The sequence below is a fragment of the Ictalurus furcatus genome, chromosome 23, assembly GCF_023375685.1.
Source record: "Ictalurus furcatus strain D&B chromosome 23, Billie_1.0, whole genome shotgun sequence".
NCBI lineage: Eukaryota > Metazoa > Chordata > Actinopteri > Siluriformes > Ictaluridae > Ictalurus > Ictalurus furcatus.
In genome coordinates this window covers 9,130,001-9,142,799 of record NC_071277.1, presented here as the reverse complement: position 1 = coordinate 9,142,799, position 12,799 = coordinate 9,130,001, and the positions used below count along the sequence as shown (strand labels likewise).

Genomic DNA, 12,799 nt, shown 5'->3' with positions numbered 1-12,799 from the left:
ATAGGATTAAAACTGTTGCATCACATTATTACTTTAAGAGAGTTCCAACCTACTAGGCAATGAGAAATATGGCTGTCATATTAGCATGTAAGCTAGCTAATCACTGAAGCTGACAATTTAACTAGCTAACAGGTAAGCTTAGCGTCTTCAACACAGACATTAAAAAGGCAGCGTAATCATCAATCAATCAATAATAATGAGGCAAAGCCTTGCTCAAGGGCCCAGCAGTGGTATCTCAGTGGTGCTGGGATTTGAACCCATGACCCATGACATGGGTCAGAAGTCCCATGTCTTAACCACTGAGCTCCAACTGCCCCACATAGTAAAGTTAGCACTGTTGGATTCTGGATTGTGATTGGTCAGAAGGTTTTGCTTAATTTTCTATAACAGCAGCTCTGACAATAGCAAAGCTTCAAATCGCAGCTTTATAAAAACGTGTAAGTAAGGAAACATTTATTTAACATTTATGGAAGGAGTCTCCAGTGTCAGTGGTAAAGCTGTAACTTTTCCAACAGAGTAGTTTACATGTTGTGGTTTCTTCATAACATGACAAGCTGCGTGTTTCCATTAAAAGAGAGGAACGATAGCTCTTTATTGTAGCTGTAATGACAGTGAGAACAGGAATTTGTTTTGTGGACGTTCCTCTACATAGCTATAAGCGTACATGGATTTTAAAAAAAGTGGTATAAAAGGAGATTCTTGGAAGTAGCAGCCAAATGGAAATAAAGGTTGAATTTGCAGTTTTCCTTCACAATGTCCTTCAGGAATCCCGCAGAGTGGAATTATGGCCTTAGGAGGAGAGCAGGAAGGGAGAGGCCCACCTACCTATGAATTAATCTCTTTTGTAAAAACACACACACACACACACACACACATGAAATTCCAGTTTTAATCGCACACAGACGCTGGGTAATGCAGTACTGACGCTTTCTCTGTAGTGGGGAGAACAGACGATTCAGGCTGAGGTGGAGTCGCCCACCCCTCCTATTAATAGTCAACCCTGAACCGCATTCGAGTCTCTGCGAGCATGGCCGCCCAAACACACTCTCTCTGGGAGGCCCACAGTGGGGCGGCGTGAGCTGGTGGTTCTCCCGCGCTGACGCTCCTAATCCTGCCTCTCTTCTGGCTGGAGCAGGGAAGTCTTTCTCATGAAAGTCGAGTGGTGTTTTCTCAACTTTCTCATGCTTTTCAACGAGGCCACCTGTAGCCCCGCCCCATCTGAGGTCGATCCAAAACCAGAAGCCCGGGCCGCTCGCTCATTAGCCGTTACAGCCCTGTAGTTGTGGTGGAACATTATGGTTCTGGATTAGAGGCTTTTGCTGGAGAGAGTAAATATCAGTTAGCTGCAGGTGGAGAGGCAAGTGTGTGTGTGTGTGTGTGTGTGTGTGTGTGTGTGTGTGTGTGTGTGCAAACTGGACATTCATATGTGCTTTTACTAGCCTGCGTTAATGAAGAGTTTCTCAGATTCAGGTACAAGTGTCCCATTACACGCCTTATTCATGTATCTACTCAAGTGCTGTTATTTAAAATGTTCAAAATGCATAAATATCATAAATACGTCAATAAATAATCAAAGCAGAAGTTAAATACTCATTACTCATGTGCATGTTGGTTTCATCTGGGTTTTCTGGTTCCCTTCCAAAAACATTCAGGTGGACTGGCTGCGTTAAATTACCCCTAAATGTGAATAAGTGTGGTCAGGGTGCCCTTCGATGGACTGGCATCCCGTCCGGGGCGTATCCCTGCCTCACACCCAGCGTTCCCGGGATAGACTCCGGATCTACCGTGACTCTGGCCAGGATAATGCATCGTCTTTCTATTTCTATTTCTATTTCTTGAGAGTTGCTCTCTTTCACTAGGGGTCATGGCTCAAACCCTGACTCATGATGTCACATAATTAAGCATGCACTTGGATATGTGTACACACACACACACACACACACACACATACATAAGAAACATCAGATCTCAGCAGTGAGAAGAAAGTGAGACCCAGGTTGAGCTTGAAGTGCTATTTATGTTTGAGATGGTTGGGTATATCCGGTGTATATACTACACACACACACACACACACACACACACACACACACACACAACTGACTTTAATAATGCCCTCCAGTGGAGCTGAACCAGCTGCTGTCTTGAACTTTGGAACGCGATAGAAAGCGGAAGGATTAAATCACTCCGGTTGTGTATTTCCGTCCCCACGGCATCCAGTGCCAGTTCTGTTTTAGGTGGCTTGAAGTTTCACTCGCTCAGACACGCTCGACCTGTCCAGAGATAGAGCCCTCTCGGCTCTTAAACATCGGCTTTAACCGCGCAAGCTCAGGTTCGATCGGGTCGTCAGGTGCCACGTCCCGGTCCCTTTTTTTTCTCAGGGTCATCACTATGCACCTGGACGTTCTGACCTCGGGCATCGTGGGCATGGTGAGTTCATTAACACTATATATATATATATATATATATATATATATATATATATATATATATATATATATATAAAAGAAGATTGCACACAGAACTTGAGCCACATGTGACTTGATTAAATAATAATTTATTCATCTGATACGAATTTAAATGAGCATTTACGCAAGACATGTGGTGTTCATGATAATCCAGTTAAAAAAAAACAAACAACAATCATATTATAAAATAATGAGTTTTTCTTGTACCACAAAAAAAAATTCCCAGCGATTACAATTTGTTTACATTAAAGAACGTTTTATCCGTATATATTTAGTTCCAGTTCTGACGTACGTACATTATAAACACTTTAACTCTGACTGTTACAAAGCGCTGACACTGGAGACTCCTTCCACACTGTTTATGTGGAGCATCCTCCGTAGTCTGTGTCAACAAGTTGTTACTTTAGAAACGAAGAAGCGAGTGCGTTGACAGTAAATAAACCTGTGATTTGCAGTTGCACGGCTGTCAGAGCTTTGTGTTATACAAGATTAATCAACACCTTCTGGCCAATCAGAATCCAGATGTTAATTATAGTTCCAAGAGCAGTTTACAGACTTGGTTTTGTTTGAACAGATTTTGTAGAAGTCTGTAAAACATATTTCAGTCCTTTTATAGATTATTTTTTTAACATTAGTGATAAATGAAGCGTTTCTGGATTTTATTACAGTTTCCTTTTTTCTCTGTATGGACTGACTCGTGGATGCACATCTGTATGAATCAGTATAAATCTGCTGGATCATTGCTGCTGGTCCTGGCTCGGAGTTCAAACACAGGCGTTAGCTGTGATGGTGAGAGTCGTGTTTGCGTTTCGTCGTTTATTTCCATAGAAGTGGCTGAACGCAGGGCTTTTCCGCCTGTTCATTAGGATCAAAGCGGCGTCCCATGGGAGCGTGTTCTTGTTCTCTTGCCGGGGGGGGTTTTATGGACGTCCTCCGTCTCTGTTCCGGTTACAGCGTCTGTTACTCAACGTCGGGTTCTCTGAGATCACCAGAATAATGTTTAGTATTAGACTTGAAGGGAAATTTTTGCAACCACATGACGGAGAGAACATGTCTGGAAGAGTAACCCACTCATGATTTAGCAGTTGCGTGTGATTTGTGTAGAGCGTGATTCTGAATCTTATTAAAATGTTAGAAGCTATAATCAAAACAAAGGGTTGTGCAGAAATTCGAAGTTTTGGCAATAATTCGTTATTCTTCTTCTTCCCCTTCTTATTATTATTATTATTATTAATACTCTCTCCTACAGGAGCGTCAGCGTCTGGAAACCATCCTGAGTCTGTGCTCGGAACGGAATCAGAGCGGCTCAGCCGTGGCCGACCTCCAGAAGATCAACAAGGAGCTCGAGAAGCTCCAGGTGACCGAGGATGAGTCCATGTTTTCTGACTCCGCACAAAACGGATACAGCTCTGGAGTCCCAGGTTTGGAGTTGCAGGTCAGTGAGGAGCACCAGGTGCGCCAGCATTGTTCCAGCGGGCAGCGAGACGTCAGGGCGGAGTCACCTGCTGGGAGTCTTCACGGCTCTGCCCCCACCCCTTCCCCTCGACAGGCGCGGAATAATAAGGTAAGATTTCAGGTAGCATGTTCCTTATTAGTCTCACCCTCTGAGAATAAGCTCCGCCCACTGAATGATTGATATCTCTTACACACTAAGCTTCTCCTGCATGTTATCTTGTAGATCAGTTACAGATTTAGTAAAGACGGTTCATTCGTTAGACATTCTGAGACTTTTCAGCTCACGCCCTTTCCATGTACGACCTTTTTTAGGCACACACACACACACACACACACACACACGCAGAGGAATGTGAAGGAAACGGGGACTGTCTAAAGGGAATAATATATGTTTTTCTAGGAGATTTAGGGCCTTAGGGTTTGGTCCAAGTCTAGTATAGTTTGTATAGTAAAATAAGTTGTATAATGTTTGTTTATAAACTATAATATGCATTTAGAGTATTTAGGAGTACTCCAGAACAGTTCCAGAGCCACTGAATCTGTTCTGCTGGGATACTGAGACACTTCATGTTGCATTTTCCTTTAATTTGTCGTCCATCTGTATATCACATCTGCAATCTATAGAGAGGTATGCAACAAGCAACATGCTGGAAATGATTTCTATATGTACCATAAATCTGCTTAAAAGCTGCATTCTTTCTTTCTTTCTTTCTTTCTTTTGTTCTTTCTCCATGTGTCTCTACATTATGTCTCCTCGCTATAGTTCTCCTTCTTCACATCGTGGTGCTGAAGGTCTGGACCTCGCTCCGTAACATAAACTCTGCTGAACAGAGATAAACATCGCTGTCCGAATATAGAGAGGTCACACGCTGTGTGTTTACGCTGATGTAATCTCGCTTCATTTTACCTGTGCACTGTGCACACACACACACACACACACACACACACACACACACACACACTAAATTAGCATTTGCAGTTTTTAGTGCTTGCGTTATTCACCTAATGGATAGTTTCTTCACTAGAGACTAAAGGTCAACATGTGGCTAATAAATCTGTGTAGAAGGGTTTATTTAGACGGACAATTTTGCTAGCTGATATACCTGATATAATAGCATATGATAAGCTAGTTAGCTAGTTCATATCCTCTTCTAACAACGTTTCTAATGCAGCACATCGCACCAACGATGTCTTCACATCGCACGTAAATACACAATATTTGAGTTTAGCTAACGTTTTTGTTTTCTCTCGTGAGGTGAAAGTTTGTTGTAAGTAAGAGAGTTATTTGACGACTTAGCGCTGATGGTTTTGTCCGTTTTAAACGTAGCTACACACCAAATGAAAGCTTTTGTTTTGAGAAAGTCAACGTGAAGTAACTTTTTTTCTTTTTCTGCTTGTAGAACTTACAATAAATACTTAAGAAATATATTATTTCTATATATTATATATTATTATTAAGAATATGTAAATTAGATGCGCCTACATGTCCTAGCTAAACGTTTGCAAACTAGGTTACCATGACAACCACAACTTAGTTCATCACTAACATTAGACATGTTCACTAGATCACTTAGATTTCTAGGCACAGTTTTTCGACTGTTACGCCGTTCACTATCAAAATGTAATCGTGTAATCATTTGCATAAGGGATGTGATTGGTCCAGTGAGCTTACACATAGCCCCGCCCCCCGAATCAGTTTTACACAGAGGTCTCTGTTTTGAATGGTTCATAAATCCAGAACCCAGTATTTAAATATAACTTTATGTGGGTTTTTTTTACTGACTCATTCCTCATGTTCATTCCTGAGTTTTTCCCACACGTCCTGATGGAGCTTACATTGTGCTTTCCTCTCAAATGGTGTATTTACGTCTGTCGGGGCTGAAACTAAGAGCAGGCGGCCGTTATAAGCTGGGTGTAGACATCGCCTTTATTAGATTAAGAGAAAACCAGCCTGTGTGAACTACTGGCGAGGGATCAGAGTTTCTGAAAATCTGCCGCTAAATACCGGCTCAAGAAATAGCTCGGATTTAATCAGATTTTGGAAATGGGGCATTAGTGTGTCTCATCTGTGGGGAAATACGCAGAATCATGGCCTCATTAGGTTTTATCTTTTGTGTGTAATGTTGTGTAGTAATGGCTACAATGTTAAGTTTAAAAAGATTTGCTTATTAATGTTATTTTCAGATTTGACATAATATACATACAATAATAAATGACTGCACCATTGTTTTTGAGTCAGTAGGCTCTGACACTATGGCACTATCAAACTATTAAAGCTTGTTGATTTACATATTTGTTTATGTCCTCCTTTTGCAGACTAAAATTCAGACACAAATATGAAATTATGTCGATGCATTTCTACACATTTCATTATTACACTACAGATAAGACGTTATTATAAGATTAGTAGAAACTCAATGGAAGAAACGATTCGAATCCTAATTATAATTGTTATCGTAATTGTGATGGGAGTACTGAGGATGTGATGTCATCAGCAGGCGCCCGAGGACGAGGAAGTGCGGCTGAAGCAGGAAGTGACGCGTATTGAAGAGGAGAGGATCCAGGTGCTGAACAACATGGAGGAGCTGGAGCAGAAGATCAAAGAGCTGGACAACCAGATGGATGAATCAGTCCAAGAGGTAAAGATGGTTGAGTTAGGGAGCGAGAGACTCTGTGATTGAGTGAGTGAGTGATTCAGTGATCACGTAAGTATTTCATGAATAAGCGAGTGAGATGGTGGCAAGTGATTCAGTGAGCATGGGAGGGATTTGAATGGTGAGTGATTTGCTGGATAAGTGGGTGAATGATTCGGTGAGTGATTCACTGAGTTGGTGGGTGAGCTGAATATTCTGTGAGTGATGAACTAACTGATTCAGTGAGTGAGTGATTCAGTGAGTGATGCATTAAGTGATTTGGTGAGTGAGTGATTCAGTGAGTGATTTAGTGAGTCGGTGGGTGAGTGATTCAGTGAGTGAATGATTCAGTGATAGTGATTCAGTGAGTGAATGATTCAGTGAGAGTGATTCAGTGAGTGATGCATTAAGCGATTTGGTGGGTGAGTGATTCAGTGAGTGAGTGATTCAGTGAGTGAGTGATTTAGTGAGTCAGTGGGTGAGATGATTCAGTGAGTCTGTGATTGAGTGAGTCAGAGTTTGAGAGAGTGGGTGGGTGAGTGATTCGGTGAGTGATGCATTAAGTGAATTGGTGGGTGAGTGATTCAGTGAGTGATTTAGTGAGTCAGTGGGTGAGTGATTCAGTGAGTGATTTAGTGAATCGGTGGGTGAGATGATGATTCATTGAGTCTGTGAGTGATTCAATGAGTCAGTGGTTGAGAGAGTCAGAGTTAGAGAGAGTGAGTGGGTGAGTGATTCAGTGAGTCAGTGACTGAGTCAGTGAGGCTTTGAGTGAGCGAGTCATGGGTGAATGATTTAATTAGTTGGTGGTTGAGTGAGCTGGCAGGTGAGTGAGTTATTTGGCGCCTTAATGAGTCTGCGTTTGAGTCAGTGAGTTATATTTAATTTATATTATATTTAATTGGAAAATTCCCCTTTAAGTTATTATAAACAAGTTTGGACACAAGTACAGATGCTACACTTTGTTGTAAATTCTGAACACTTGCACATGGACTGATCGCCTCCGATGTAACTGAACTATTCATTGCTGGACTGCTGTATTCAGTTTCTGTTTGTTTCTTTCAATGGAGCAGTTTATTTCTCTCCCCTCAGACCCAGAGCTTTCTCCAGCAGTCAGTTGTTTTACATCATGCGGCTTCTTTATGAGATGCCAACCAGAGAAATTACACCTTTTATGGCTGTGTGAAACGGCCCACAGACCGTGAGCTCGTCCTGATTTTAACTGGATTTAATGATGTTGCCATCTTGTTAAAATAAATAAATAAATAAATTTTAAAAAAGCAAAAACTGTAGCTGACTGCAAAAAATTTACAGCGTTTGGATGCTAGAGCATTTATATAATTAAATATACTGATGTAAATGAACAGAGCTAGTATGTACAGACAACTTCAGAATTATTGGCACCCTTCAAGAGAATGGGAAAAAATAAGGTCGAGATTTGAACATGGATGGATCTTTCAACAAAATAACGACCTCAAGCAAACATTCAAATCAACACAACATGCACAAAGACTGAAATGTTGTGCAGGGATGAACCGATCCAAGATCCTCTACATGTTTCTCCAACCTTGTACGACATCACAGGAAGAGACTCAGTGCTGTTTTCCTCTCCGGGGAATACAAATGTCAGGGGGAAGGGGGCAAATACTTTTGAAAGTAGTCAAAAAATATTGTGTTAAAAGGAAACTGTAGAAAGTCTCCTAACGTGTACTCAATTCACGGTGTTTGTTTGTGGTCGTTTTTATGGAGGGTGCCAATAGTTTTGGGGTTGACTAAAAATTTGTAGTTGACTGTGAATGCTAACTTAGCTGTGTGTGTGTGTGTGTGTGTGTGTGTGTGTGTGTGTGTGTGTAGATGGAGGTGGAACGCGCTCTGTTAGAAGGCGAGCAGGAGTCTGAGGCGGCTCAGCTGCAGCAGGAGAAGGAGGCTCTGGAGCAGCTGAAGGACAAGATGGCCGACATGGAGAAGAGGGTGCAGGTGGAAAAGTCGCAGGTATTACAGTGAACACAAACACACACACACACACACACACACACACACACATATAAAGTTCCTGGCAGCTCATCAGTCTCACTTGTAGGTGATAATCTCCCCATCTATCCGGTTCACACCCTAACAATGTGAGTGTGTGTGTGTGTGTGTGTGTGTGTGTGTGTGTGGAAAGCATCTTCCAGTTACACCTGCAGCTGTTTGAACACTCGAGCTCAGACATTCTGACTGCAAAGATTTTAAGAGACGGTTTACAGGTTGCATGGGAAATTTTCCACCCCAGATCTACTGAGTTCTGGATTCTGATTGGTCAGAAGGTGTTGACTAGTTTTCTATAGCAGAGGCTCTGACAGTAGCGTCGGTTTATATTAATGTGCTCATTCTGATACATTACGGTTTCTATAGCAGCAGCTCGTTCGCTGGAACTCATACAGCGGACGCTCCACACAAACGCTGTTGTGGTGAAGTTTTCTTAAAGTAAGGAGATAATGTTGATGTAACATGTATGGAAGGAAAGCTGTAACTTTAAGTTTAAAAAAAAAAAATTAAAATCGCGTTATACTGTTTACCATCCGCCGCCTGGTATCAATAACTGTCTATGGAAAAAGGCGCAAAAGGTAACGCACACTAATCATTTTCCTTTTTCTGCTTTTATATGCCATATAATCCCCACTCATCTTCATGATTATCATCATCATCATTCTCTTCCTCCTGATGGCGGTGTTAGTGACTAACCCCAGCCTCCACACCTGCCCCTGCACTAACGCCTCTGCTCTGTCTGTCTGTCTCTCTGCTGTGTGTGTGTGTGTGTGTGGTGAAGGACAAAGCCCAGCTCGATGCTGAGCGGGTAAAGCTCGAGCGTCTGGCCGAAGTGTTGTCCGAGCAGCGCGCTCAGCTCGACACGTGTCCCGAAGCCCTGAAAGAGCAGCTCGTCCTCCAGCTGTCCAGGGTCAGTACTGAACACGGAGCCTTCCTCTTCTTCCTCCTCTTCCTCCTCTTCCTCTCTCTCTTTCTTGCTCATTCTTGCTTGTTGGCTTGCTATCTCTGTCAACACTAAATTCTCACACGCTTTTCTTGCTGTGATGGCATGCGTCATACAGTACACACACTCATACACACAGGCTGCATGAGCTGGAATGGGAGAAGTGTGTGTGTGTGTGTGTGTGTGTGTGTGTGTGTGTGTGTGTAGAGCTGAAGAAACGCAGTGTGTGAAAGTTATGCCTGACGGAGTGACAGCTGTGTTTTTATGTTGTCGGAGGGTCGTGTTGTGTGTGCATGAGACGCATTTAAAGGTCAGAGGTCAGCGGCGGAAAGACACGGAGCTGCTGAGGCTCGATTGGCATCCTGCAGGAGGCGACATGTTTGTGAATGTTCGTGTCTTCGGCGATGAGAAACGCTTAACCTTCTGCTGCCCGTAAAACGATCAAAGTATTCCAGGTAGCATAATAAATAGGTTAATATGTTATTAGTGCATATAAAGTCGCAACTAAAAATAGCATTGGTACATCTCTGAAATTATACTCCTCATTAAAAATTCCAGGATCTATGAATAAACATGAATATGCAAATTAGGAAATGTCCCACATGTCCTCCAGCCGTCCCATAATGGCAGGTGGATACGGGCGGGACTTCAAGGTCAGCGTCTCGTAATTCGCGTTTATTTGTCTACCAGCAGCTCGAAAGCGTAAGAATATAACATGGTGTTACCATGACAACGACGCATTTGCAAAACAGACTTGATTGGGCCCAAGCTGTAAATGTTAAGAATAGCCCTGCCCCTAAATTGTTTTTCATACAGAAGCACTGAGAAAGTTTAGAATTTCTTTTCTCACTGTGGCCGAGGTCTATAGGGTTATATTACAGGAATGAGTGGGGCATGACTCATTAATGTGTGTGTGTGTGTGTGTGTGTGTGTGTGTGTGTGTGTGTGTGTGTGTGTGTGAGACGCAGGACGCCGAGACGCTGGAGGTAGAGACGAAGCGTTTCGAGGACCTGGAGTTCCAGCAGCTGGAGCGAGAGAGCCGTCAGGACGAGGAGAAAGAGACGCAGACGCAGCAGGTCCTCCGAGAGATCGCAGAGTACCAGCGCAGCACTGTCACCCGCAAGGTACCGCAACCGTGCGTGTGTGTGTGTGTCTGTGAGTGTGTGTGAGTGTGTAAAATACATATTTTAATGTTTAACATCTTATCTACTACTATTACTACTACTACTACTACTAATAATAATAATAATAATAATAATATGTGTATACAGTATACAGCACATTTAATTAATTTAATGCAGCTCGAAATGCTTTATTTGCATTTAAAGAGATTATAATAAAATCAGGACGCCATGGCAACAAAGAAATTGAGCTAAGTTTCAACAAGAACATGAAGATAAAATGATCATTTGGTCTCCTTGTGATTAGTTTTTTCTTAAGAGAACAACACCCATTGTGTTTTTCTTTTTACACACACCGTGCAAAATCATTTGGTGTTTGTCAGAGCTTTTCTTTCCTCTCCTCTTGTAGGAGAAGATGCTTGCTCTGAAGAAACAGTCCACACAGATCATCCAGCAGGCCCAAAAGGAGAAGGAGAGCTTTCTGAAGGAGAAGAACAACCTTCAGATGATGCTGCAGCGGGTGAGAGATGCAGAAACACCAGGAAGAAGGTGGAACTGGGCGTGTCTCGTTCGCTGACTGAAGTTTCTCCTTCGTTTCTGGGGGGTTTTTTTTTACAGGAAAAGGAGAATCTCAACAACCTGGAGAAGAAATATGGCGAGCTCACGGGGGGGCGGAGCTTCCCCGTCAACCCCCTCAGTATGAAGGAGGTACGGTGTGAAAACCTCATCTGTCAATCAAAACTACCTGGATCAAAATAGTTTTTAAAGTGGAGATGCAAAAGAACGCATGGCAGGGTTTGGAAGTAACAAGAACCTGATTGCTAAAAGAAAAAAGGTTCATTTTATGCAAATGACATGCGACCGTCATGTTGCGCTGACCAATCAGCTCCAACCTAGTGATTATTTGTTATCTAGCTGTCCAATTAACATAAATAAATTTTAATATATTTTTCATATTCGTTTCATAATCAAAGCTTCCATTTGCAAGCTTTATTGTAGAAGGACACGCCCCTTAAGAGATCACCATGGAAACGGGGTCTCTCTTTCTTTCCCTGTTGTTCCAGGACAGCTCCTTATTGGCTGATGTATGTCAGCCTTGTAGCGAGCTTAGCCACACCCACCATCTCTCACTACTTCCTGTTGATATCGTGGCCTTTTCCTGTCTCTTCTCCTTTCTGTCCATTAAAAGTGCTGAGGTACTGCTCTGTGACTGCGTCTGCGTTTGCGTCTGCGTTTGCGTCTGCGCTGCATGTCTCCTCCCCCTCACCTCTAACACCCTGCTTAATTTTATCTTCTAAAATGATTCTCCATAACGTAAGATTATCATTAACGCTTGCTCTCTCTTATAATGTCGTGACTCCAGCGTGTCTGTGCTTTTAACCCTGCGCATTCCCCCCCCATTTCTAAAATGGTCTGTTCCACAGGGTTATGTCACAGTGAGTGAGATCAATGAACTCTATGCGAAATTGGGGGTTGAGACAAGCCACGCCCCCTTCAACCTCAATGCCCCCGAGCGTCCCGACTCTGGGTCTGAACCCAGCCCTAGTCCCGAAGACGGCAGCGCGCCTTCAGGAGAGGACGAGGTGTGTGATGCTGCGTTTACACACTAGCATTGTCGGATTTGTTTAGCAGCGGAGCTCATTTGCGTATTCATGAGTCTATAATGTTAGAACTGTATCTGGAGCTACTACAGTAGTGTCGTCATATCACTATATCACCAGAGAAAATGACAATTGTCCAGTTATTCTGCAAAGACAAATATATTCATTTAATTTAGCCGATATTATTAGCTAGGGTTTCCTAGGCAACCATAGTTCCGGATAAACATCCACCATCAGAGAGAGATCTTTACCTTATCTAAATCCAACATGGCTTATTCACTATATATGCTCACTACATAGGGTACGAAGTGCACCAGACAAACCAATAGAAAACCATTTCAGACGGAAATCACTTTCAGGATCTAAGAAACATAGAACGTAGAACGCATTTTAACATTTAAATACGATGGAATTTTTTTCTTTTTTTAAAAAAAATATGTAAATAAAGTGAAATAAAAGAGTGGACTCTTTTACTTAGAAACCCCTTTTTCTACATCAAGTGATAAAATGATTTGAACAAACAGTTTAGGAGCAGTTTCTTTCACTGTCCCTC

The 12,799-nt window shown here is 42.4% G+C and overlaps 1 protein-coding gene across 9 annotated transcripts in view; it reads left to right on the top strand.

Moving 5' to 3' along the window:
• Nucleotides 1-12,799, top strand: part of phldb2b (pleckstrin homology-like domain, family B, member 2b) — a 47,564-nt gene that overhangs the window by 23,135 nt on the left and 11,630 nt on the right. For 3 of the 9 annotated variants that reach the window (XM_053611110.1, XM_053611116.1, XM_053611119.1), the window contains 9 exons: nt 3,715-4,029; nt 6,416-6,559; nt 8,408-8,545; nt 9,363-9,491; nt 10,493-10,648; nt 11,055-11,165; nt 11,264-11,353; nt 11,710-11,841; nt 12,070-12,228. In XM_053611110.1, the coding sequence (XP_053467085.1) occupies nt 3,715-4,029; nt 6,416-6,559; nt 8,408-8,545; nt 9,363-9,491; nt 10,493-10,648; nt 11,055-11,165; nt 11,264-11,353; nt 11,710-11,841; nt 12,070-12,228 (1,374 nt within the window). Of the gene's footprint in view, nt 1-3,714; nt 4,030-6,415; nt 6,560-8,407; nt 8,546-9,362; nt 9,492-10,486; nt 10,649-11,054; nt 11,166-11,263; nt 11,354-11,709; nt 11,842-12,069; nt 12,229-12,799 lie in introns of all 9 variants that reach the window. The other 6 variants (XM_053611111.1, XM_053611112.1, XM_053611114.1 and 3 more) reach the window with 6 other exon arrangements.